This window comes from Mastigoproctus giganteus, chromosome 2, assembly GCF_048544385.1.
Source record: "Mastigoproctus giganteus isolate SK-2022 chromosome 2, ASM4854438v1, whole genome shotgun sequence".
Taxonomy (NCBI): Eukaryota; Metazoa; Arthropoda; class Arachnida; order Uropygi; family Thelyphonidae; genus Mastigoproctus; species Mastigoproctus giganteus.
Genome location: NC_143576.1, coordinates 147,784,620 through 147,812,166, shown reverse-complemented (window position 1 = coordinate 147,812,166; position 27,547 = coordinate 147,784,620). Strand labels below are relative to the sequence as shown.

Genomic DNA, 27,547 nt, shown 5'->3' with positions numbered 1-27,547 from the left:
TCACCTTTGGAGACAGAAATGGATCTCATGGCAAAACTCGTCAGCGCTGCTGTTACTGTCAAAGAAACTCCAGGTGTGTTGGACCGTGTCCGCCAATCCATGCTGTGTCAATGTCACAGCATGCATTGTGTCTCATGGTGGAACTTTCGAGCATCTGTTGTAACATCGTGAAATGCATCCATCTCGTACTCCATTGTTAATATTATGTCAAATAAATGTTTGCCACTAATTACTGTCTTGTGTCATTTTTGCTTCTTGTGCCTCTGCTACTACTTTCCCGTGACGTTTCCGGTTATGGGTTCCTATGCAATTCACATTCTTTAGATGTTACCTACCTCCCCTAAATGTTTGTACCAATATTTTTGAGACACACTGTATATTGTGTTCTTATTGAAGATTATGATAATGATATCTGGTCAAGTTTACGGTATTACGAATTTGTCAGTTGTGCAATGTTAATGCTATTGTACATACAAACTATTTAATTAAATAAAATCGACCAATATATATATATATAAAATGTGGTTATTACGTTTAGCTGTATGTATTCTTTTATATTTGCGAGTTCTTCTGTGCTGCGTTAATGCCATTGTATTTTTACCATAGGCCAATTGTACATTATACTCGCCAGTATATATTCGTTTAATTGTAGATTTTTACCGATTATTGGTGTTTTTCATATAAGTATTAGTGTTCATACAAATTTGTAATCAAGTTAACCTAGTTTGGTTATCTTCATTCCATATGGCCTATACATTTTGAGTTAAGATAAAAAGTATAATGCTAAATGATAATGATTTTTCATAACATTTTACTAATGAAAACATTTTATCTGTAGCAAGATAATTATTAAATCTTAAAGACTGTACAAATTTATATAATAATATAACGTATTGCATTATACCATGCGGCCGTCAATCCCCTACTTCATCGGGGGCTTTGAGTGGATTGACAGCCCTTTTCGACGTAATGCCTCATACTTACTCGTTTCTGTCTGTACCTATACCAGTTTTGCTATTTTAGTTTATATTTTCAGGTTCATTTTCTTAAATTTTTTTTTTTAAATTAAATATTATTTATTTTCCTAATTTCTTCTATTTTTAGGTTAATTTTCTTAAATTTTTTTAATTAATACTTAATTTTTATTTATTTAAATATCACTAGTTTATTTTTTATCGATCTCTTCAGCAAACTGTGATAGCATACACAAAGCCCAACGAGTAAGTATTCTATATTGTAATACTACTACTTACATAGTGTACTCCGGTGGAGGACGTTGAGTAAAAAGGGGGTTTTCCCTCCTTCTATTTGTTTTTACGGGTAGGTATTATTACATCGCAGTCGCACTAACTAATTTTTTTTTTTTTTTTTATGAAAACCCCAAACACGAAAGGTATCAAAACCTATAGTACTTAGTACCGTGCATGGGTTGAAGGAGAAGTATGGGGGGAGGGGGATGTCAGAAACTTTGCTCTAGAGACTAAACATGGGTTTCACCACTACTCTGTGTGTGCTGATAGCGCATTGGTCTATGTCCCCGATTTTCATGCCAATGCATTCTATGGAGGTTTGTTGTTGGATGGATGAATTTTTAAACTTTATATAAGTTGTGTTAACATGTGGATTAAATCTTTTTTACATGTGTATTTACATTTTTTTTTTTTTTTTTGTGTGTGTGTTTTTATGCCTTACCACGGAATAGGCATAAAATTCAACGAATACACTAAAACAGGGTACTGCCTAATAAAATACCAAAACCGTTTATACGACACAGTTAATATCGGTAACATCATTAATAATAACAATAGTTACCTACCCATCAAAAACACACAAATAAAAATTAGATACAGATACACCAAGCCAATAGGACTAACTATCTGCAATTACAAAAACACCAGTGATAAAATGAATGAAGAAGAACAACCATGTCACTGCCAGGAAAGTAGATATTAAAAAATCATCAATACACATTACAAGCATATAGTAACAGGAGACCTCAATATCATCGAAGACAAAACACTAAGAGAAACAATGAAAAAGGGTGTAAAATTCAGACCTAACACCCCAATTAGGCTGGAATATATAAAAAAAATCAATATACACAGATCTGCTACAATTTGCATTCAAAGCCGCATACAAAAACAATGAACCTATAGAATCATTTCAAAGCTGGATAAACGCCAATACTGAAAACATATTAGACCATTTCAGGGAAAACATAACACTACAAAAACATGATAAAAATAACAAGCAATTAAATTTAAGAACTATCAACAACAAAATTAAAGAAATACAAAACAAATTTGTGATCACTAAAACTGACAAAGCAAACAATAATTTCAGTATTATTTACAAAAGATTCTACATTGAAGCTATTAAGGAGGAACTGCATAACAATGAAACATAAAAGTACATAGACACCAATCCAAACAGCATCAGCAAAAAAATTTTGGCCATGCATAAAAAACTTAAAATTAAAATAGACAGAATACAATACCCCCTACATATACTGGATTCCAAAATATCACAAGATGCCTACAGGAAAACGATTCATTACTTCAGGCAAAAATAGCTACATCAAGTATACCAGTAAGATCATGGAAGATAAATTAAAAAACATCACCAAGGAAATCAAGAACACCAGAATTATCAACAACAACAAAGAATATTTGGACGACATTAAAAAACATAACAATAGTACAAAAAGTATAAACACATACGATTTCAAAAACCTCTTTACAAGCATAGCACACGACAATCTAATAGAAGTACTACAAATATATTACCAAAAATATCACAATATCTTACAATGCAAAAAACAATACTGGAATGACCTCACAAAAATCAGTGTCAAAGGCAACTACATACTAATGGGAGGCAAAACATATATGCAATGCAGGGGGATAGCTATGGGATCCAGCAGTTCATGCGCCATAGCTAACCTCTACCTACACCACTATGAAAGTAACATCACAGTAAATATTAAATTCTATAGATATATAGATGACGTACTCGTGATCAACTATGACAACTTTACAAATGTAGCAAAGAATACCTACCCAACAGACTTAAAAATTGAATGTACAAATCCGGATAACAACCTACAAGCTGTCTACTTAGACAGCGAAATTGCCATCAACCCAGACAAAATATATACACATCACCATGATAAAAGAGACCATTTTAATTTCAAAACAATAAAACTCACACACTGGGAGAGTAACATAGCAAAGCATATACATGGTAATACTATAAGAAATCAAACAAACAGACTTTTAAAAATCTGCAACAATATAGATAGTGTAAATATGGCAATAAAAAAACTCATCAAAACCCTGGATATAAACAAAATTCCCAAACGATACAGTAGGTATCACATAAAAACTGCCATATACACAAATATTAGAAAACACCACCCCAATGTAGACCCACATGCATTCATAAAAAACCATCTGAAAATAAAATAATATTTACTCAGAAAAAGTATCCCTATGTTTATAAGGTTTATTGCACTCAGGCGAGGCTCGTTCCCTGACTGCACTACAACCTATTGCCAAATTTAACCTCCCCCCCTTCCCAACAAAAAAAAAAAAACCATAGTAAGAGGCTGTATATATGTATATATAGCTTTACCACTGGACATATATGTGCTGTTATGCCTTAGAAAAGTGGTACCGGCACAGTTCCGTGGTAAGGCATAAAAACACACACACAAAAAAAAAAAATGTAAATACGCATGTAAATAAGATTAAATCCACATGCTAACACAACTTATATAAAGTTTAAAAATTCATCCATCCAACAACAAACCTCCATAGAATGCATTGGTATGAAAATCGGGGATATAGACCAATGCGCTATCAGCACACAGAGTAATTAGTTAGTGCAACTGTGATGTAATAATACCTACCCATAAAAACAAATAGAAGGAGGGAAAACCGCCTTTTTACTCAACGGCCTCTACCGGAGTACAACACTATGTAAGTAGTAGTATTACAATATAGAATACTTACTCGTTGGGCTTTGTGTACCCTATCACAGTTTGCTGAAGAGATCGATAAAAAATAAACTAGTAATATTTAAATAAATAAAAATTAAGTATTAATTAAAAAAATTAACAAAATTAACCTAAAAATAGAAGAAATTAGGAAAATAAATAATATTTAATTTAAAAAGAAAAAAATTTTAAGAAAATGAACCTGAAAATATAAACTAAAATAGCAAAACTGGTATAGGTACAGACAGAAACGAGTAAGTATGAGGCATTACGTCGAAAAGGGCTGTCAATCCACTCAAAGCCCCCGATGAAGTAGGGGATTGACAGCCACGTGGTGTAATGCAATACATTATATAAATTTGTACAGTCTTTAAGATTTAGTATTATTATATAAATTTATACAGAAATTAAGATTTAATAATTATCTTGCAAAAGATAAAATGTTTTCATTAGTAAAATATTATGAAAAATCATTATCATTTAGCATTATACTTTTTATCTTAACTCAAAATGTATAGGCCATATGGAATGAAGATAACCAAACTAGGTTAACTTGATTACAAATTTGTATGAACACTAATACTTATATGAAAAACACCAATAATCGGTAACAATCTACAATTAAACGTGTATGTATATATATATATATATATATATATATATATATATAAGTGTCACCAATGAAAGTAAAATAAAATAAAATAAAAATAAATGGAGAAGTTATTAAACACAAAATGCTGAGCCTAGTTGAAGAAAAAAAGAAAAAAAGAATGTTAAGAACCTATATAAAATTAAGTAGAATTAAATCTGAATTAATGCCAAATTAACAGGCCAATCATATGTACAAAAGCTGAAAGAAAAAGAGGGGAGGGTAATAGAGATAAAAATTATAAAAATAAAAATTAAAATTATATAATAAAGAATTAAAAATTAAAAATTGGTACATAGATCAGGTATTTCATCAGGGGGCTACACCTGATCATGTACCAAACACTGTGTTTCTATGCAAACTCATGCTGATGGAGAAGCTATAGAAATGAAATGGATATAAAAATGAAATAGATATAAAAAAAAAAAAAAAAAAATTAAATGGATATAAAAATAATTTTTAAAAAAATTTTTTAAATCTCCAGAAACATGAGTGAGGTAGCCCCAACGCAGTGTATTTAGATTAATAAATTATGTAACGTAGTGTATTTAGAAATAAATTGAGTCGATAGTATGTAAGAACGCAAACGCAGTGTGTTTAGTAAATTAAGTGTGTAAGAACGTAAGTTTAAAACAAAAGTATGTAAGTTAAATAATAATGAATAACAAGATAACAAGATAGCGGTATAGAAAAAGGAAGCAATGCAAGGTAGGGGAGGGAAAAGAAGTTAAAAATATAGAGGCGAAGATAGTGAGAATAAGAAAAGTGAGAATGTCCGAATCACCCTCGTATTACACTAATAGTTCAACGGACGGAAAAACGAAGATCAGAAAGTAGAAAGATGTAAAGAGAAGGAAAAGAGTTTAAAGGATACTAGGCAAGCTGGGTGTGTAAGTACCCAACCTCATGGAGAGTGCCTTGGCTATGAGAGTGTTAGTATAAGTGGAAATTAATACCGCTAGCTTGTAGTGCATATTTTGAGTGATAGATATGAAATACAGTAATACCCCGACTTACGCGAACTCGGAGTTACGCGGTTCTTGATTTTTTTCGTTTGGCAACGCTGCCGCCCACTATCTTCAAGGTCGTTTTTCATATGTTATCGATATACGGTGCGACGGCGGAGAATGAGAGCGAAAGATGAACAAAATTCAACTTTGCTGCTTTTATGTTTTTTATATCAGTGAAGGGGAAAACACATTTCACCATAATAACGTAAAAACCAACACAATTCCAGCTATCGGTATAATCGCAAATGCAATTAGATCGAGTTTACTACCAGTTTATAACAGATTTCACTAGCAGAAACGCAACTGGATTTTTATTGTTTTATGGTAGTAACCCCTAGAAATGTGAGGTGTTAATAGTGTATCTCTGCCTTTATGGTGTTGTTTATTCAGTTGCTACATGCGCGCAGCTTTGTTTATGCGTATCAAGCGTGCCTCCTCGTTTTGTAATTGTGCTTTATTCCCTAAAAATGAGTAAAATACTTAATTAAAAGGTGTGAAAAGGAAGCGTCCTGGTGAAGACACTGCAGATTCAGAGAGAAAAAGAAAAGCAATTATCAATAAACAGAGGCGGACTGGTCAAAAATTCTTACCCGGGGAAAATTTATAGTGGCCTCATACTATGGTTTATGGCCAAAATCACACTGGCCCACCGGGGTTTCCCCGGTAAGGCTTATGGCCAGTCCGCCTCTGTCGATAGAGAAAAAATATGAAATTGTGAAACGCTTTGAGCGAAATGAAAGACCATGTGATATTGCACGTGCTACAGGCCTAAATGAAGCAACGGCGAAAAGCACACGACAATTGCAAACTTGACAGGTTGAAAACTGAAAAGGGCTCAATTGTAAAGGGCTTAAAAATTTTAGAAAACATAGACTCCAACGAAGAACGCGTTATAGCTACAAAGCAAGGAATAAAAAAATTATTAGCTTGCTACGAAGAAATTCTGCGTGAAAAAAAGAACGCGCTGTGTCGTCAGCCGAATTTGTTAGATTTTATGAAGCCATCGACATCGAAATAACTTTTTTACGTAAGTCATTTGTTTTTTTAATACATATTTTGTATTAATATGTATAAAGAACTGAAATTTTATTAATATTTTTCTTCTAAACTAGTGTTTTTGTTAGTCCTTGGTCCCAATTAAGCAAAATTTATATGTATTTATATGCAAAGTTGTACCCCGACTTACGCGAATTCGACTTACGCGATTTTCGTCGGACCCACCTATCGCGTAACTTCGGGGTATTACTGTATAATAAAAAATATGAAGAGGAGAAAAATTAAATACCTATGATATTTGGCAGAAATAAGTTGAGTGAAATATAATCAAGAAATGAAGATACAAATTTGCGATCATGATTAATAAGATACAATTATGCGAATATGATTAATAAGAATGGAATGTACACAGAGGGAAAACTATGACAACGATGGTGGAGTTGCTCAGAAGAGAAGAACTGTGGGAGCCCTCTGTGGTTAAAATAAAATAGAGAAAATAAGATTGGACATAAATAAATACTGATATTAAATTACGAAAAATGAAAAGAAAAACTTAGGAAGTGAAAGAACACGGACATCGTTCTAATAGAAGTCATAATGTGTGATCACTTTCCAAGCAGTGGAAATACCACCATTCAAATGTACAACTATACAACTATACAGGTATCGAATTAACCCTAATCAAGGTGGAGCAAGGCAAAACCGAATTTTTCTTTAATGAAATCAGAGAGATTTTTTATAATAAAATTTAAAAAATTAATGGGAATGTCATTATTGCGAAGTTTGGTATAAAGATCATTTAAAGCACCAGCAAAAAGTGATTGATTGCTACTAATATTAGCCAAACGGATAATTTGTGTGTAGATTATATTTTTATGAACCTTAATCGAAATGTTCGAGTTCCAATTTGTTAAATAGATAATATTAAAATTAAATTCGCTTCTTTTGTCGAATAGTTCCAAATTGTGACGAAGAGGAAGACTATTTAGAGTAATACTTAAATCTAGAAAATTTGCATGTTGGTTGCCAAGGTTTTCTTTATTGAGAGTGAGTTCAGTTGGATATATGGATTTAGCAATATTTTCAAAATGAATGTTGAGAATAAGAATGTCATCAACATAGCGGAATGCATAAAAATTAAGGTTCGGATTGTTATGCATATATAGATGTTCGTAATAATGAAGAAATAGATTAGCTACTATATTACTATAGCTACTAATTTAAAAAATTTTTTAATTTTTAAAAAAATTATTTTTATATCCATTTAATTTTTTTTTTTTTTTTATCTATTTCATTTTTATATCCATTTCATTTCTATAGCTTCTCCATCAGCATGAGTTTGCATAGAAACACAGTGTTTGGTACATGATCAGGTGTAGCCCCCTGATGAAATACCTGATCTATGTACCAATTTTTAATTTTTAATTCTTTATTTTATAATTTTGATTTTTATTTTTATAATTTTTATCTCTATTACCCTCCCCTCTTTTTCTTTCAGCTTTTGTACATATGATTGGCCTGTTAATTCGGCATTAATTCAGATTTAATTCTACTTAATTTTATATAGGTTCTTAACATTCTTTTTTTCTTCAACTAGGCTCGGCATTTTGTGTTTAATAACTTCTCCATCTATATTTATTTTAATCGGTGACACTTATTTATATACATGTATCCTGTTTTGCTGCTTTGCGCATTCAGGTACACGTACTGTTTTTCCTTTTTTTCCACTTCTTCGTTTTCATATTTCATATATATATACACACACACACACACACACATACATACACAACTTTGTCCATGATGCTACTTCGTCACACGTTCAGCTCTGTAAGAGAAAAACAAATTAAGACACAGGGCTGAAATTTTACACCTTTAATACAGAGATATGTATGATGCTACACAAAATATCACGACTCTGCGATATGTGGAAGTAGGTGAGGGCGATTCTTTATTGAACGACCCGTGTGTGTGTGTGTGTGTGTGTGTGTGTGTGTGTGTGTGTGTGTGTGTGTGTGTGTGTGTGTGTGTGTGTAGTAAGAAACATTAATACAGGATCTGCAAAGATGGATATGAGAAGTACACAGTGCAGAACTAAAAGGGTGTAAACGATAGCAGAAAAAAGAAATTAAGTCGTAATGAAAAAGGTGAAAGAATGTTAAAATCCTAATATGATTAAATGGCATAATTAACAAGCCAATAGGAAGAAATGGGACTGTGAAAAAAGAAAATAAATAAAATAAATTACAATGGGATATACAAAATTAAAAAGGGGTTTACAAAATAAAATTATAAAGGGGTATAACTGTATTTAGATAGGGGTGGGCTATTTTAGAAAGAAGATCGAATATAGGGATGGCAAATATAAAAATCTGAAGACGGTTAAAAAGAAAAATTGATACATGGGCAGGCATTTCATCAGGGGACTACTCCTGACCATGTATCAGGATCTGCACTTCCAAACTTGTCCATAGTACAAGAAAAGGGGGAAAATACCAAAGTAAAGCTCCTGTCTTAATACTATCGGACAAGGTAGTCCCAAGCCCCCGTCTTAATACTATTGGACAAGGTTGCTTCCTTTACTGCTACCCTGCACGTTTTGGAGCATTTGACATACGATAAGTTTCAAAAAATTTCACTAGTTTTTCTCATCTGCTTAGTTTGCTTATAGAACTTATAATTTTACTACTAAATATATATATATATATATATATAAACAATAGGGATGAATATACAAGTTATTAGCCAGATCAGATTAATGCCATCAATAGTAGATTGTACATTACATTAGTCTGTAATCTAGTTATTATAGTAAAAGTACAATAAGTACTATACAGATGCTGAACATGTATATGAACACAACAGTATACAGCTTACAGTAGGCCATAAGGCCAAAATAACTTACAAAGACAAAAATAGCCCATGTAGGCCTACAAGGCCAAACACTGGAAATAAACATATAATTAGTAATAAAATATAAATATTTAATACAATGATGATTATGTAGTTAACTATTGGTGTAGAGATACATTGTAGGGCTAATTGTTATCTTGCCTGTTTGCCACTAAATTATAACAAAATTAAGTTTAAGATTTGGACACTGATAAACAGGCAGATGGCAATCAGAAACAGATATCTCCGTTAATTGTTGGTAGGATATATTGAGAGGGTTAGCCCTTAAAAAAGTCCCTTTCAATGTATCTCTACCCCAATAGTTAACTACATAATCACCATTGTATTATATATTTATATTTTATTACTAGTTATATGTTTATTTTCAGGGTTTGGCCTTGTAGGCCTACAGGGGCTATTTTTGTCTTTATAAGTTATTTTGGCCTTATGGCCTACTGTAAGCCATATACTGTTGTGTTCATATACATGTTCAGCATCTGTATAGTACTTATTGTGCTTTTACTATAATAACTATATATATATATATACACACACATATATATATAAAACTCAAGAAAAGATTTAAGCACATTAATAAAACATATCCTTGAATGAAAGAAAAAAACAAAAAATGTTAAAGCAATACCAAAGTAATCGCAATTATTCATTGGACAACTCTTTGATCTACATCTGCTATATCCCTTTTAATACAAGATCAATGTCTCAGTAATAAAAAAAAAAAAAAAAAAAACACCTAAATAATTACATTATTTAGTATTTTTCTGACATAATTATTATCAAAAGATAAATAAATACAAAAGGAAATCTTTACTGAAAGGCAGTGGATGCCCTGGAGTTCATTTGCAAGATAAGAGCTATTCTGTTTGCTATTATTGACTAAATTAGTCAGAGAACAGATGATAAGTCTCCTTGAAATCTCTCCTCTTTTGATGAGTTTCAGTAGAGAAAACTGAATATGCAGATATTGTAAAAGACATTTGATATAAACAAAAATTACAATAACACACAGAATTAACTAATCATACCTTTCTCCTTAGAATAACACGGGCCTCTTCATCACGGCTCCGATTTTCTTTGTCACTGCTACCAAGACTATCAAAAGTAGAGATGCTTTCTGTGTCACTGGTGATTTTTTTATTAGATGAACTTTTTGAACCCTCTGAAGTAGGACTATATGAAATGTTGTTTTCTGGCGGCTTACATGATGTGGAGGTATTTTTATTTGTAGAAGATTTTGGATGATTAGCATGATTAGATGGAGACTGAAGCGAGGATGAAAATGAGGTATCCTTCTTAAGATTTACATTCACTTTAATTTTTGGTTTTTCAATAACAGTCATAGTTATAGATGGTGTTTGGCTTATTTCATTTGCAGTTTCATTTGATAATGAATTAGTACTATTGGATGCTGAAGTCCAGCTATTAATACTTTCTTCATTATCTCCTCTGTTTTCACTGGTATTGCTATTTGTATCACTTGGCCAATCAGTCCTTACCACAACCACATCAGATTTATTTGCTGGATGCGAATGTTGTAACCATGTAGGTGGTTTTGAGGTTGTTTGGATTACTACAACACCTTGTTTTTTTGTTGACATAACTCTTTCATCTACATCTGTTGCCGTAGTGGTAATTCCTGTAATGTGAAATGATGAATCTTTTACTTTCTCACCATCCCCAATAGTAACTATTGACACGTGATTAGAATCTGATGGCACATCCTGTTTATGTCTGCTTTCTTCTTCACTCATAATGCTATGCCTAGGAGATACTGTTACTTCAGGTTCATGTCTTCTATAAGAAAAAATATATATAATTTTAATAAAAAGTTTAAAGATATATTTTAGCATTTAATTAATTCATTTATTTATAATATAAAATCATATTATAAGAATGTCTTATAACAGATGTTAACTATCCGTATACTGATTGGAACTTGTGGGAAAGTGGCTCACACATTAGCAAAGCTTTTCTGCATGTATTGAATGCCTTCTTCCTACACTAGCATATTAAAGAGGCAACAACAGAAAACAAATCCACGAATAGGACAATATCAATCACAAGACAACAGCCAACCCTCAATGGACCAGAGTAATGGAAACACAACTAAGACTGTGACTCAACTCGGTCAAAGACATACACTGTTTCTCTCTTGAATGGTGCTTTCTTTCCCCTCCCCCTTCCCCAAATCTCTTCCCTCTGGTGGAGCATTGGTCTGCTCCACTGCAATCGTGGGGCCATCCTCTCTATCAGCCCCTTACTTCCTTTTCTTTTCTCCAGTCTTCACACCCCTTTACTGTTGACTTTCACAGTGTTTTCAGCCCTACACGTCCAAATTTAACTACATCAAAATTTCTTGCCCAACCCATTTAGGCATATAGAAAATATTATTTCAGTTTATAGCCCCTTGCAAGCTTCTAAATTATTCTGACAAATGCTAATAACTAACCGCGAGCAGCACTTTTTTTTTTTTTTTTTTAGGTTCTAGCCACTGAAATCCCAGAAAAGTAGGTGACAGGACCCACCAGAGTACTATATAGGTAACACACGGCTGACCTCCCCGTGGCGAGGTATGGTAACGTCGGGTCCCATTAGGGGCCCAGTGGCTAACAGGCCAGATGAACAAGGGTACAATATGCTACATACCACATGACCCATATACTTTTGTTGTTATTTGGTTTTTTTTTTTTTTAGGAGCATTAGCAACTAAGGCCATATTGCTCTGGGGATGTGCGGTGGTCATTCTCTGACCTTTCCCCATCCTCTGTATTTGGTGGTCACTGGCTCGAACCCCTGTCTAATCAAGAAGCATGTGCTATGCACTGCTGCTCCTGCCCACCTGGCTACGGAGGCGCCCCAATATACTTTTAAATCCCTGGCTTGTATGATGTAGCATATATATGTGGAGATGGGAGAAATTCCAGGAGCCATTAGACACAAATATAGCTATACCTATACCCTATCTGATTATCATCAGTGACCCTTCAGGTGTTAAGAATTGTCAAATGAAGGACCAATTGGGTGGCAATGATCACAATATACTGATGTAGGATTTACTTAAAAGATATAACTACTGCCAAGGGTGAAAGGAAGGGATACTGATTTCAAAAATGTGACCAAAAAAGGCTGTAGATAGGCTTTAAATTCTTTTCAGAGGGACCAACAGTGGATGCTAACCAACTGCAAATCCTAAATGAAAAGCATTCAGAGAAATAGTTATAGAAGCTATTAATCTTTTTATACAAAAATTGATGTTGTTCAAGGTTCAGACTTAAATGAACATCATATGAACTAATGCAACTAGTGACCAAGAGGAAAAATGCATGGGATGATTATAAATTATCACAGAACACAGAAACTACAGTAAGTACAAACTAATCTGCAGTCAAGTCATTAAGGGAGTCTGGGCAAGCTGAGGAAGATTATGAAATCTTTGGCTAAGAATTCTATGGTTAGGTAAACATTAGAAGGATAGGGACTGAACCCTGAACCACAATGCTGTTCAAAGAGAAAATTGTTTTACTCATATAAAAATAAAGAAATCTCAACATCACAATGCATTTGTCATTCTGCAAGACATTGAATGACCACATACTGCACAACAAACAGCTGATTGAATGGAATGCGTTACAACCATGTTTAACTATAAGGCTCAGTATAGCTGTAAAAATATTTACAGCTATAAAAATAAGGGGTTACATCAGCAGTGTGACAATTGTGTTAACAATATCATAACACATTTCTGCAACAGGATACCAATTATGTCAGGATAAATATCTAAATGTTCAGGGTGATTATGTTGAGAAGTAGATTGCACATCTTTGTAACTACACAATGACTTTTCAATATCCTATTATCTTTTAAAAATTGAACATTGGAGACCATGAATTGAATGAACATGGGGAAATTCCAGATAAAAAAAAAAAACTAAACAATCTGAAATATTATAAAAAGGAGATGTCCTGAGAATACATAAGTAATCTAATCTGCTAGTTCTTATGGTACACTAGTTCATGTGGTTTTGTTATGTATTACAGCTGCACACTGCTTTGTATTCACAAAACCATCTGCATGTTATGTTGGTTGGAAAATCCCAGAATAACTCATAGGGGGTAAAAAACCTTACCACCATTTGGGATTGGCTAACTACAGCCTCAACTGAAAAACCCTTTAAGAATCCCTCTGGTCTCCAACAGGATCCAAAATAAGTGTGCAGAGTGGCAGTGACAAACTGAGCATATTGCACTATCATGTTCTTTTATGTGACAGAACCTTTAGTAAACTGTGTTAATATTAGAGTAGACTGAACAGTAATATCTCTTACTGCATAATTTTTAAAGGAATAAATATAAATCAAAAAGGAAAAAAAATATATTTGTAGATAAAAAAAAAAAAAAAGTTGTTGTTGTTATTTGGTTTTTAGGAGCATTAGCAACTAAGGCCATATTGCTCCGGGATATACGGTGGTCATTTCCTGACCTTTCCGCATCCTCCGTATTTGGTGGTGACAGGCTCGAACCCCGGTCTAATCAAGAAGCGTTGGCTACGCACTGCTGCTCCTTCCCACCTGGCTACGGAGGCGCCTAAAAAAAGTTGTCTTTAAATTGATGTATTATTTTTCTATGCACTTCCCATCTAATCCAGTATCTTGTCCAGCAATTAACTAGTTTTTGTATGCTGTTCAAATAAAATTTTTTCAGCTGGAAGGCCATCCATCTCTTTGAGGCTGCTTTAACTTCTTATCAGAGTCATATCTGCTGTCTATTTGAAGTAGCAGATATGATTCTAATAAGAAACTTTCTTTAAGCTTTGGGAACAAGGAAGTAGTTTGTAGTTTTGGGATATATCTGAGCTATAGGGAGAATTTGGAATAATTTATCTATTGCCAACGTTGCAAGGCTGCAGTGAGATTGCATATTGTTGTTGTTGCATTGAAGCAAAATTGCTGTTTTGCCAAGCCTTACTCATTTGATTCTTTCCTTAAGCTTGTCCAATGCCTCAATGTACTGGAACGAATTGATTGTCCCTTTTACCAAAAATTTGATACGTATAACATTGAACACTAACAGAGTCCCAAAAAGTAGTCAATATCACTCTGATGCTTGGACTCTGAATTTGTTTTGAACATGAAAATTCTTCGTTGTTTTATGGTAAAATTTCGTGGACTGCCTTTTTTTTTCAATCACAGTGGTGAATCCAGTTACAACAAATCTACCATTTTTGGCAGTCAAACTCAGTAACTATACACTGCTTGAACCGAGTGTTCAAAAGATGCTTCCACTTAAAACAGTGCAACTTGTAAATGAACAAACTCACAGACATGCCGCTTTACACATACTAGGTAGAATATATTAGCTGTACAAACCTACTTGAAACTAGCTTTGCAACCTAGTGCTAAGGTTATGAACAAAGAGTCATTAATTAGAATTTTATAACATCACTGATTTGTATATTGCAAATGGTGTAAAGGGTCTGTTGCAAGCTATATTCAACAATGGGGTAATGAATTGTGGCCATCTTGTTCCCAATTTGAATCCCTATGACCTTTGGCTGAAAGGTTATTATTTGAGGTATTGATTCTACCAGGCTGATATTTGCAAACTTTGCACCTTTGCTGTTAAAACTCTTGTCCTTCCCTTCCAGCATTTTGGGGCTACCAACAGACCTGGATAAACAGTTATTACCATAACTGTTTGCACATGGAAGACTGCTGCACAAATTGGAGCAGTGTGGCATTGGAGGCAAGTTGCTGCTATGGATAAAGGGGTGGTTGAGGGGGAGAAGACAGAGAGTGGTAATCAATGGACACTGCTCATCGTGGACTAATGTTATTAGTGGAGTCCCTCAGGGTTCAGTATTGGGGCCTTTATTGTTTTCTGTATTTATAAATGATATTGATGATGGTATATCAGGCTTAATGTCCAAGTTTGCAGACGATACGAAGGTTGGCAGGGTTGTCAAGGACACTACTGACACTATGCTGCTGCAACAGGATTTGGAAAGGTTGAGCAGATGGGCTTCGAGGTGGCAAATGAAGTTTAACATTGACAAATGTAAAGTACTACATATGGGAAACAGCAACCCCAGAGCAACGTATCAACTCTGTGGTACTACACTGACAGTGGTAGAGAATGAAAGGGACCTGGGGGTGGTGGTGCAGGCAGATATGAAGTTCTCTGAGCAGTGCAGACGAGCTGCAAGAGTAGCTCATGGTGTATTGTCAATGATATATAGGAATTTTTCTAGCAGGGATAAGGAGGTGATTATTCCCTTGTATAAGGCAATGGTCAGGCCACACCTAGAGTACTGTATACAGGCCTGGAGGCCTCATTTCAGGAAGGATGTAGAGCTGCTGGAACGAGTACAGAGAAGGGCAACTAGATTGGTGAATGGGACAAAGGGGTTCTCTTACGAAGAAAGGCTTAAGTTTTGCAAATTACAGTGTCTGGAAACTAGGCACCAGCGGGGTGATCTGATAGAGGTGTACAAAGCCTTGAATGGTTTGAGCATGCTCAATGCTGATGGGATTCTTCCTCTAGCTCAGAAAAATCACCTGAGAGGGCATAAATTCAAATTGAGGAAAGACAGATGTAGGATAGATGTGCGGAAATTTGCCTTTAGCCAGCGGGTGGTTGGTGGGTGGAACAGACTTCCATCCCTTGTCGTGGAAGTTGATAGCCTAAATAAGTTTAAGGCTCAGCTGGACAGGTATTTCGAACGAACAGAGGGGTGAAGTGGAAGTGGTTATTTTTATTTATTTATGTTACTTTTTTTTTTTTTTTTTTTTTTGGCTGATGCTGCATAAGCTTGCTTTCTTGCATCAAATGCCTCTACTAATGCTAATGCTAATGCTAATGCTAATAAAACTAAGCAATCTTTGTCCCTCTGGTGGAAAGCTCTGGAACTAACTTAAACTTTCTTTGGGAAGACAGGTATCACAGCAAGGAAAATTTATGATCACTCTGTATACTGGGAAGGTATTGAAAAATAAACTGGGAAGGTTCAATAAGTATAGTAATCTTTTCTAATTTTACGATTTCCTTTTTATCTAATTTTTTTTAATCTTTTTACTCACCTGCATGGGCAGGAAGATTGTGTGCATCGCAATAGTTTTCTGTCCCATGTATGATGACACTAATGAAGCCCCCTGGCATTGTCACCACAACAAGGAATATTGTTTTTTTAAATGTTATTTTCAAAAAATCAGAATGTACATATATTTATGTATATAATATCTGTCAATACTACCTGTTAATTCCAAACTTATATCTGTTTTTTTCACTTTGGTGTCCTAAAATTTGTGATGTCCCATCCACTGATCTTTCAGATGTATTAGGATAACCTTTAAAAGAAAATTCATATAATTGAAATGGGCAAAAAAAAAAAAAAAAAAACACATTAAAACAACACAGCCTATTTTTTATTTATTTATTTTCAATAGAGGGTATTTCAAAATTGCACAGAACAAATATAGGCACATATTCTAAAGCAATAAGAAAAAGGTTCCTATAAACATATTTCATCTCAAAAGTCTATTTCTGGAGTAAAAAAAAAAAGTAAAGTGCAGCCATTATCAACCCACTGCAGGATGGAAGCCTCCTCAACAATTCATGCTGAGGGAAATGGACCATAATCTGCCACGCTGGTCCAGTGCGGGTTGGCAGATCGACCGTATTCAGCAGTCAGGGGTTTGAACCCCGGTTTACTCAAAGAGTGTGTGCTACTGCACTCCCGCTCCTGCCCACTCGGCTACGGAGGCTAGACATTAATCATAAATCAAAAATAAAAAAAAACTACATAATACAGCAAAACATTTTTATGTTCAATTTTGTCATAAAAATATGACTGTGTAACACAGGCTTTAAACATCATAAAACATACATAGCAACGCTCACATTAATGGTGTTATTCTAGTACATGAATCGTAACAATTACACAGTTGTGAGTAACCAGTTAGAAAAGTACATATGAGCAGTGTGAACAAAGTTGTTTACATAATGACTGCCTCATTGTTTAAAATATTTGTGAAAGATATATCATGGGGGAAGGCTACAAATCTCTCTATTTTTGCTGAGTTCACTGATATGATTTTAATTTATGGTGAGGTTCAAGAAAATTCCATGGCTGCTGTTTCCAGATACACCCAAAAATTTCCAACTTGACAAGTACCAAATCATAAAACATTTGCTGCTGTGGAGAGAGAACTTAGAGAAACAGTTGTGCTAAAACCATTATGAGTAAATGCTGGCAGAGAGAGAGATTTCAATAAAGTATAAATGTTGAAGAGCAAATACTTTATGTTGTACAAGTATCTTCTACCACAAGTACCAGCAGATTGTATAAATGATTCTGCAAGTGTATAGAAGACATTAAACAAACAGCAATTTTATCCACTTCACAGTGTGCCTGTAGCAAGACAGCTGAGCATAGTATCAATGTTGCCTTCTAGTAATTTCATGCCGGATCCCTAGAGCAGGGTGAAGGTGCAGACTGCCCTGAGAGAGGTTATTTTCACCTATCATGACTACTCATTGCAATAATACTCCTGCTCAGTAAGAAAGGAAAAGCAGGTTTAAATTCATGTGCTGCAAGATATGAATAAACACACACTTTTGTAAGCAGCTCATTTTGCAATATACATGCGATCTTAAATTTTTCAGACAATTTCTGGTTACAGATGACTCATGTTTTACAAGGAATGGGATTCTAAACTCTAGAAACACTCAAACAGGAATAAAGAAAATCCATATATGATTATCAACATACCTTTTCCTTTAATGTTTGATATGGGGGCAATCTTAATGGTCCTTATGTTTTACCAGAAAATATTTCAGGAATGGCATATTACATTTTCTGCATAACTAGTGAAACATATATCCCTTGAAAATGACAGAGAATGTGGTTTATGCATGACAGTGAACCAGCCCAGTTTTCCTGTGATGCTTCTGACATTTTATGGAGTACAATAACTGATGGATTGGTCAGAACTATTCTATAAAATGACCATCACAATTACCTGACCTCACACCTTTATATTGCTTTGTGTGGTGCCACTTGAAATCTATGGTTTATTCTATATATATTAACATGCAAGATGTACTGAGTAATCACATTTTGTAAGCTATGTAAGAATAGCCATTAAGATGAGTATTAAGTCATTAAGCTACAGTAAGAATAGTCATTAAGATGTGATAAGCACATGCCAGGAATCACCATGCTGAATGCTGCAAGTGAATACAATGGAGGCAACTCCGAATAGCTGTTTTTCCTATTAGAGGATTATTTCAGTTTCTTTTCATGCTTTCTAATTTATGAATAATGTTTAATAACTCAGAAATAAAAAAAAAATTGATACATGTTGATAGAAACTTTTTTTTATTCCTTTTAGCCACATATACTTCTATATATGTTCCATGCAATTTTGAAACATGTCACATACATACACCCTATATATTATCTCCTTGAGTTCAATACATGCCCATCAACTTGATGGCAAATAAGAATTATGTGAGGGGTAAAAAAAAAAAAAAAAAAAGTCTGTTCTGGACTTGACAGGTTATTTGAGATTGTCATCAAATGTGAATTACACACACCTACACAGGTATTTCTTCAGATTTCTGAGGAGGAAATAATCAATGGGGAGTGGACACGTGGTTTAAATCCTAGAATCTGCAATCTCTCATAGTAGCAATTACTTCAGCAACAATGGAACATGTGTATAGAAGCACTTTTATAAAGAAGTGAGACACCTTGTGTGAATTTCCCTGTTCTCTGTTCTTTATGGCACCTTTTAAAACTGTTGAAAACAGCAGTATAGGCATTCCCAGTGATTGTTTTCTTACATGGAATATACAGGATGGTCCATAAGTAAAGAAACTCTTTCGATTAACTGATAATGTAAATATGTATCAATTATTTGAAAATCAGCTTATAACCCTTTAATTTTTATTGTCTCAAAATAATCTGAACAGAGGAAAAGTACAATGAACCTTACAATGAAGGAGAGGATTGAAATTGTACAGTGGCATGCAAAATATGAAAATGCTGCAGAAGATGCACCACAATTCAATTTTTTTGGAAATAAACTACTCACAATAAAGACCATAAGGCAATTGTAAAGCAGTTTGATGAAGTGGGAACAGTAAACAATCTACAAAAACCTGGTAGACCTTATATTTAAAAGACATCTGACAATCTGAAACTTGTAAGACAAGATATCAAAAGAAGTCCGAAAAATCTTAAAAGAAAGCAAAGTTTTTAACTTAAAATACCTAAAACAAGCTTCAGCAGAATGATAAAGGAACTTAAATACAAGTTGTTTTATCATCCCATGTTGCTACAAAGTCTGAATGAAGATAACCAGATAGTTAATGAGGATAACTGACAATGTTTTGTGAACTGATAAAGCCACATTTAAACTAAACGGAACTGCTAATTGCCATAACTCTGTTTATTACTCATTTACCAATCCCCATTTATTCTTCAACAAAGATTTAAATGGTCCTGGCTTAACCATCTGGGTTGAAATTTGGACAGAAGGTACTCTCAGACATTTTTTCCCTTGAGGGAACCCATGCCAAGAGAAAATAAGAAGGATGGAGCACCAGCTCACTATGCAAAAACTGTCCACGAATTCTTAGATGAAAAATTTCCGGTTTGATAGATCAGACAGCGAAATTCCACTGAATGACCACCACACTTCCCGAATTAATGCCTTGCGATTACTTTTTTCGGGGGAGGGAGATTCTAAAGGATAAAGTATTTATTAATAAGCAAAGGTCTCCACTGGAGCTTCAGCAACACCACTCTGCATGGTTTGGAAACTAATGGCTCTTTTTAACTCAGTTTTTTTACACTGATTCAGAAATGTTATTCATTTTTTTCTATTACTTACTGTTTTCTTCACAAATCACTTAATTTGATGTCGTGAGTTGTAGTATTGAATGTGTTAAGTTAGGAGTAAATGCTGGGAATCTGTAAACTAATTTGTGACATGTTGGCAACACTACCTTCAGTCATTTGTTTCTTAATACTGAGCTCCATGCAGCAGTGTTTATCAGTATGAGCTCAGTTTATTTTTGAGAATCAAGTCAAACTTATCTTCACGCAAGTGTTTGAACAATCCAAACTTATTTTGTTATATTTGTGGAAGTTACATAGTCCTCAAGCAAACACAAGATATTACAGAAGTTGTAAAAAATGTGTACTGTGCTTATTTTGGAGCGAAACTATGACCAAGATCAAGATAAACAATGGTCTCCACATAAAGTTTGCCGAATCTGTGTTGAAGCACTGAGATTGTGGAAAAATACTATAAAGGCTTTGCCACTTGGAATTCCCATGATGGGAACCTAAAAACCACTGTGATAACTTACTTTTGCTTAGTTAATGTAGAGGAATATAATGCAAAGAATAAGGGCATTATGTAACCTGATATTCCATCTGCCATTAGAGGTTATCCAACAAGTTATCTCTCAGATAGAGATAACCTGCCAATTACATGCCCTCCAGTTATATTGGAGAATGTAGCAGCAGAGAGTGCTGAAAGTGAAGCTTCTGAAGATGAAACTGAAGTCTACATACCTGGATACATTGAATCCAGCCCTCAACTGTCTGAAACTGAAGTCTACATGCCTGGAGACGTTGAGTCCAGCCCTCAACTGTTTGCCCAGCATGAACTTTTTTTTTTTTTTTTTTTGTATTCTAGTGCAGCAAAAGCCTGTGGCTTCCTTACACTACATGGCTATACTAATACTACCTTACCAGACACTAATACTATTAGTGTCTGGTAAGAGATTTAAACTTAACAAAGGAATCTGCAAAGCTCCTTGGTTTTAGAAAAAAAAACCTTCTAGCATAAGGGATGTTTTTCACATGGTACAGACACAGAATACAAAAACTAGTCCTCTATTTTCTGAGGACAATTCTATGGTTTTTTTGCAGTAATATAACTGACTTAATTTAGGAATTAGTTACAATCCTACACAGTGGAAACTTTTTACTGACTCATCAAAAGGAGTCCCAAAGGTGTCCCAAAGCTCTACAATGGAATCAAATGTGAGTCAATTCCAGTAGCTCACTCTGTGCATTTGAAAGAAACATATGAGAACTTTGAAGTTATTGAAAAATATCAAGTAAGATGAACATGGTTGGTTGGTTGGTCTGTGCTGACTTTAAAATGATAGGAATGTTACTTGTATAGCAATCTGGCTACAGAAAAATGCGTTGATTTTTTTGCAAGTTGGACAGTTGACAAAGAGTAAACACTGGAATGTTAAGCTCTGGCCAAAGAGGGGCAATTAGTTGCTTGGATCAAAGAACACAGTTCATAAGCTATTGGTAGACCTCAAAACTGTCCTCCTCCCACCCTTGCACATCAAACTGGGTTTGATGAAATGGTTTATGAAAGCTTTACCTTCAACTACCTTTGTATTACATTACCATGGATCACCAAAGAGAAGCTAAAACAAGGTATTTTTGTTGGACCTCAAAATTTGCAAACTGGAGGACCAAGATTTTGGAGGAACTATGAATAAAAAAGAAAAACAGGCAGTGATTAGCTTCAGGTCTGTTGTTGAGAACTTTTTATGGAACAAGAAGGATTCAGACTACAAGAATATAGTTTAAAATATGTCGGCAAACTTCAAGAAGCTGGGCTGCAACATGAATTGACAAAGTACATTTTTTACACTCCCACATACACTACTTCCCAGAAAATCTAGTAAGTGTAAGTGAAGAACAGGGTAAGAGGTTTCACCAGGACATTAAAGACATGGAGATGAGGTACCAGGGGAGGTGGAATGTCATCCAGCAATAGTCAGCCAAAGTGATGGCCAACTACTGCTGGATGGTAAGGAGGGACTGTAAAATAGAAAAAGCTGCAATAAAATCAATCAAAGATCACTTTTTAAAATGAAAGGAAACTGTTTAGTAGACTTTTTACCACAATGCTCTTTTTAATAGTGTTTTAAACATATATTTAAATATAAAAGTCTGGTAAAAGTAGCATTTTCAGTGCACAAATTTTGCCAAAATTGATAAAAATTAGTGAAAAATCAAATTTTCTTTCGTCATTCTTGAAGAAATCTGATATAAAATCAGCATTAGAAAATGAGTCAGAAACAGCCTTTCCCAAGAAAACATCGGCGATTCCCCCCCCCAAGTGGAAAGCCTTTCCACTATCTGAGAGTATAAGGGATCAGGGAGACATGCTCATCTCCTCACATGTCTCCTTGCTCCCTTTTACTCTCTCCAGAGCATTCCCCCACCTCAGTGCCCTCCCTGGCAAACTCAGCTGTCATCCAGGGTTTATCTCTACCAGAGACCTTTCTAGGGTGGAAGAACAACAAAACCCAACATATTACACTATGCAGACCACTCACACTACCTCTGGCCTTTACAAAGTTTGTGCTGCAACACAGCACAGAGTATACAAAAATGGAGTTGGGGGAGGGAACCCGCAGTTACACTTGACAACATTATATCCTCCATTACCACGAGGAGGTAAGCTGGGTGTAGATAAAGTCTCTGGCCGGGTCGGACCTGATGAATGTCGCCTGAGCTTGCAAGGAGAGTCCTAACACACACACACACACACACACACACACACACACACACACACACACACACACACACACACACACACACACACACACACACACACACCCTCTGAAAGTTTTTATGTAAAAGGAGCATGGGGTGATAGTTCAAGTGTAGGAGAAAGGTGAAGATGAAGGTCGCAATAGGAAGACTTCAACCTGGAAAATAAAAGTTAAGGGGGACAGGGACACCTCATGTGGAAGGAGCCCATCCTCCCAAGGGGGCATAAGACTGTTAAGAACAGTGTTAAAGAAGGATCAGTGTGTATCCTTTTATACAAAATAAATGAGGTAGAGCAATACGTGGTAACTCATTGTGAAGGTAGCCACAATATGAGATACAATTAAATCGATGCCGTTACACTACTTATGCAGTTTTTCATTATGAGTTCACTATGGTTTATTTACACCATAGTGAAGGTATTTTATAGTGTATTTTAAACTCATAATATATTATGCATTGAGCATTTATTTAAGTATTATCTTGCACACCATTTGGCATTTCTCATATTGTCGAAATAACTTCCCAACTGGGTGGGCATGAATGCAACACCAGGGTATCTGCCCACCAACCAAGGATAGGCCAATAAGGCTTGAAATGGTGGTCTGGGTGGTGGTGCTCACTTAGAATAAGTAACAACAGTCTTCTCTATTAGTGAAGCGTTACTTATTTGAGGTAGAGCAATACATGGTAACTTGTTGCGAAGGTAGTCACAATATGAGATACAATTAAATCAATGCCTTTACGCTACTTATGTACACTGGTGTTCAAAGAAAGTGCATCACCTAGGAATTTCATATTTCTAACCCTTTTTTGCGATGGTATGTTATATTAATGACTAGCATCACAAATAGAAATATAAACAAAAGATATTTATTAATAGTTAAAGCAAAGCTAAATAATATTTGACAGGTGCTCTCAAAATATTCCAAAATGAGCATCTGCAACCTTTATACAACAGTTTTGGTAAACACGACAATTATGGCTGAAATGTTATCAGAAGCCCTTACAATTTGCTCCATTTTACCATCTTAAATGGAAAACAAAATGAAAAGTTCACCAGGTGCAAACTAATATTTAGTTGAACTGCCTATGGCTCTGATGACAGCAGCGCACCGTCGAGGCATTGACAAGATCAATTTCTGAAGATCATCAACCGATAGTTCGTGGTTCCAAACACAAATAATGGCTTCTTGAAGTTCACAAAGGGTCTTTGGTTTCTTTTTGGCAACTGCAGATTCCACACGATGCCAACAGTTCTCTATAGGATTGAGGTCCAGGCTGTTTCCTGGCCAGCTAAGAGTTGTAACAGACCATTCTTCCAACCATTTTTTCACCTGTAACAAATGTAAACACATTACTGTCGAACCTCTAATGCAGAAATGAAGCTAAAGTAACAATAGAAGCGCCTACTTACACTTTCTGCCTGATGACAAGGAGCATAGTCGTCCTGAAAGATGTAGTTACTTGGTAGGTTGAAATGGTCTCTAATGGTTGGCAGCAAGCAATTTGCCTTCCAATATAGCTAGGTATCCATTGGCATTTATGGAACCTTTTATAAACTGCAGGTGACCTACTCCCCGATACGAAATGCACCCCCATATCATTTGGCTGGTAGGGAATTTCACTGTAGACACCATAGTCTGAATGGTATTCTTCACATCTACGGCAAATCGTTTGTCTCCCATCAGAGCCATGCAGGTTGAATTTCTTCTCATTCTAGAAAATAACTGACTTCCACTGCTCGGGGGTTCATTTGACATGTGCCTTACACCAAATTAATCAGGCCTTTTTCATTTTTTGTATGAGTAGGGGCTTCTTCTTAGGATGACGGGCTACAAGTCCATTTTTGAAGAGGCATCTTCTGACTATTACTGCACTTGCTACCATTCCTGTATGTCCTTCCCATTCTCTTTCAGCTCAGACGAAGAAGCTTTACAGTTTTTAAGACATAAGTGCTTCAAAAGCGGTCCTGTTTTGGCATAGAGACTTGTTCGCATCCAGTACCTTTTTTTCTTATCAGCAGAACCAGTATTCTTGAGTTTGGAAAGAAATCTACTCAATGTCGACTGATTACAAGACACTCTATATAAGCAATATGACGGGAAGAACATCCTTCCTCACGTAAAGCAAAAAAAGCACTCTTTCTTCGTGGCATCAACTGCACGTAACTCACCATCCTGACACAAGGAATGACTGCAACTCTTGAAGTGTGTTTATATAGCTGAAAGTAACAGCTGATGCAATATTATGTCATCACCTAACGTGTCAATCTTATTTGATGCAATCTGTATTAAATATTGCCATATACTTACGTTATTCAGACGACAATTACAATTTTAAGGGGGATGCACTTTCTTTGAACACTAGTGTAGTTTTTCATTATGAGTTCACTATAGTGTATTTACACCAATATTTAATAATAAAATAAATGGATAAAAAATACATTTATTTTCTTTTTCCTCAATTTCTGTATTCCTCCTTTCTAAATAGCCAAAATATTTAATTTCTAATTTGTGTGATACACTGAACTGTCACATATGATGAAATGTCGTGTAATGAATTGTCATGTAATGAACTGATATTGACCAAATAGATTTGTGCATTGTGTCTAACATCACTAACAGAAACTGACAAATGGAAAAACAGATCGACATAGAGGTGGGGAAAAGTCCCACTAAATATTATTTAGCATTAGCATTAGTAGAGGCATTTGATGCAAGAAAGCAAGCTTATGCAGCATCAGCCAAAAAAAAAAAAAAAAACCCTTCCACTTCACCCCTCTGTTCGTTCAAAATACCTGTCCAGCTGAGCCTTAAACTTATTTAGGCTATCAACCTCCACCACAAGGGATGGCAGTCTGTTCCACCAACCAACCACCCGCTGGCTCAAGGCAAATTTCCGCACGTCTATCCTACATCTGTCTTTCCTCAATTTGAATTTATGCCCTCTCAGGTGATTTTTCTGAGCTAGAGGAAGAATCCCATCAGCATTGAGCATGCTTAAACCATTCAAGGCTTTATACACCTCTATCAGATCACCTCGCTGGTGCCTAGTCTCCAGACACTGTAATTTGCAAAACTTAAGCCTTTCTTCGTAAGAGCACCCCTTTGTTCCATTCACTAATCTTGTTGCCCTTCTCTGTACTCGTTCCAGCAGCTCTACATCCTTCTTGAAATGAGGCCTCCAGACCTGTATACAGTACTCTAGGTGTGGCCTGACCATTGCCTTATACAATGGAATAATCACCTCCTTATCCCTGCTGGAAAAATTCCTGTATATCATTGACAATACTCCATGAGCTACTCTTGCAGCCCGTCTGCACTGCTCAGAGAACTTCATATCTGCCTGCACAATCACCCCCAAGTCCCTTTCATTCTCTACCACAGTCAGTGTAGTACCACAGAGTTGATACGTTGCTCTGGGGTTGCTTTTTCCCATGTGTAGTACTTTACATTTGTCAATGTTAAACTTCATTTGCCACCTCTCAGCCCATCTGCTCAACCTTTCCAGATCCTGTTGCAGCAGCATAGTGTCAGTAGTGTCCTTGACAACCCTGCCAACCTTTGTATCATCTGCAAACTTGGACATTAAGCTTGATATACCATCATCAATATCATTTATAAATACAGAAAACAATAATGGACCCAACACTGAGCCCTGAGGGACTCCACTAATAACATTAATCCACGATGAGCAGTGTCCATTGATTACCACTCTCTGTCTTCTCCCCCTCAACCACCCCTTTATCCATAGCAGCAATTTGCCTCCAATGTCACACTGCTCCAATTTGTGTAGCAGTCTTCCATGTGCAACAGTATCAAAAGCCTTTCTAAGATCCAAGTATATAATATCAAAGTTATTCCCTGCATCCAGTTCTTTTGTGACTGCATCATAGTATCCAATCAAGTTGGTCAGGCAAGACTTCCCCTTAACAAATCCATGCTGTGTCTGAGCTATAACTGAAGTCTTGTCTAAATGATCCTGCAGTGCTTCTTTAACCAGTGCCTCCATTAATTTTCCTGGAACAGAAGTTAAGCTCACAGGTCTATAATTACTTGTGTCAGCCTTTGATCCTCCTTTGTGAATTGGGGTCACATTTGCACATTTCCAGTCTATGGGTACCTCCCCTGAGTCCAAGGAAGCTCTCATAATTATGGCTAAGGGTTTGCTTACTTCCTTTGCTGCCTCCTTTAATATAACTGGATAGATCCCATCCACCCCGGGTGCCTTTCTTGTGTTTATCTTCAACAGTTTCTCCTCCACTTTACTCCCAGTTATTTCAAGATTCTGTAGCTTACTGCTAGAGTTGAACACACCTCTGGCATTCCCCTCGCTGAATAACTCATGTGTGAATGTCGATGCAAAATATTCATTTAGTTTGTT

At 35.4% G+C, this 27,547-nt stretch overlaps 1 protein-coding gene across 2 annotated transcripts in view; it reads right to left on the bottom strand.

Annotated features, from left to right (window-relative positions):
• The window catches only part of LOC150089647 (serine/threonine-protein kinase 10-like), a 218,350-nt gene that overhangs the window by 81,791 nt on the left and 109,012 nt on the right, over positions 1-27,547 (bottom strand). For both annotated transcript variants that reach the window (XM_090389579.1, XM_090389580.1), the window contains exons 11-12: positions 16,811-16,904; positions 10,588-11,356 (exon numbers count right to left, since the gene is read on the bottom strand). In XM_090389579.1, coding sequence (XP_090245705.1) covers positions 10,588-11,356; positions 16,811-16,904 — 863 coding nt within the window. The remainder of the gene's footprint in view (positions 1-10,587; positions 11,357-16,810; positions 16,905-27,547) is intronic.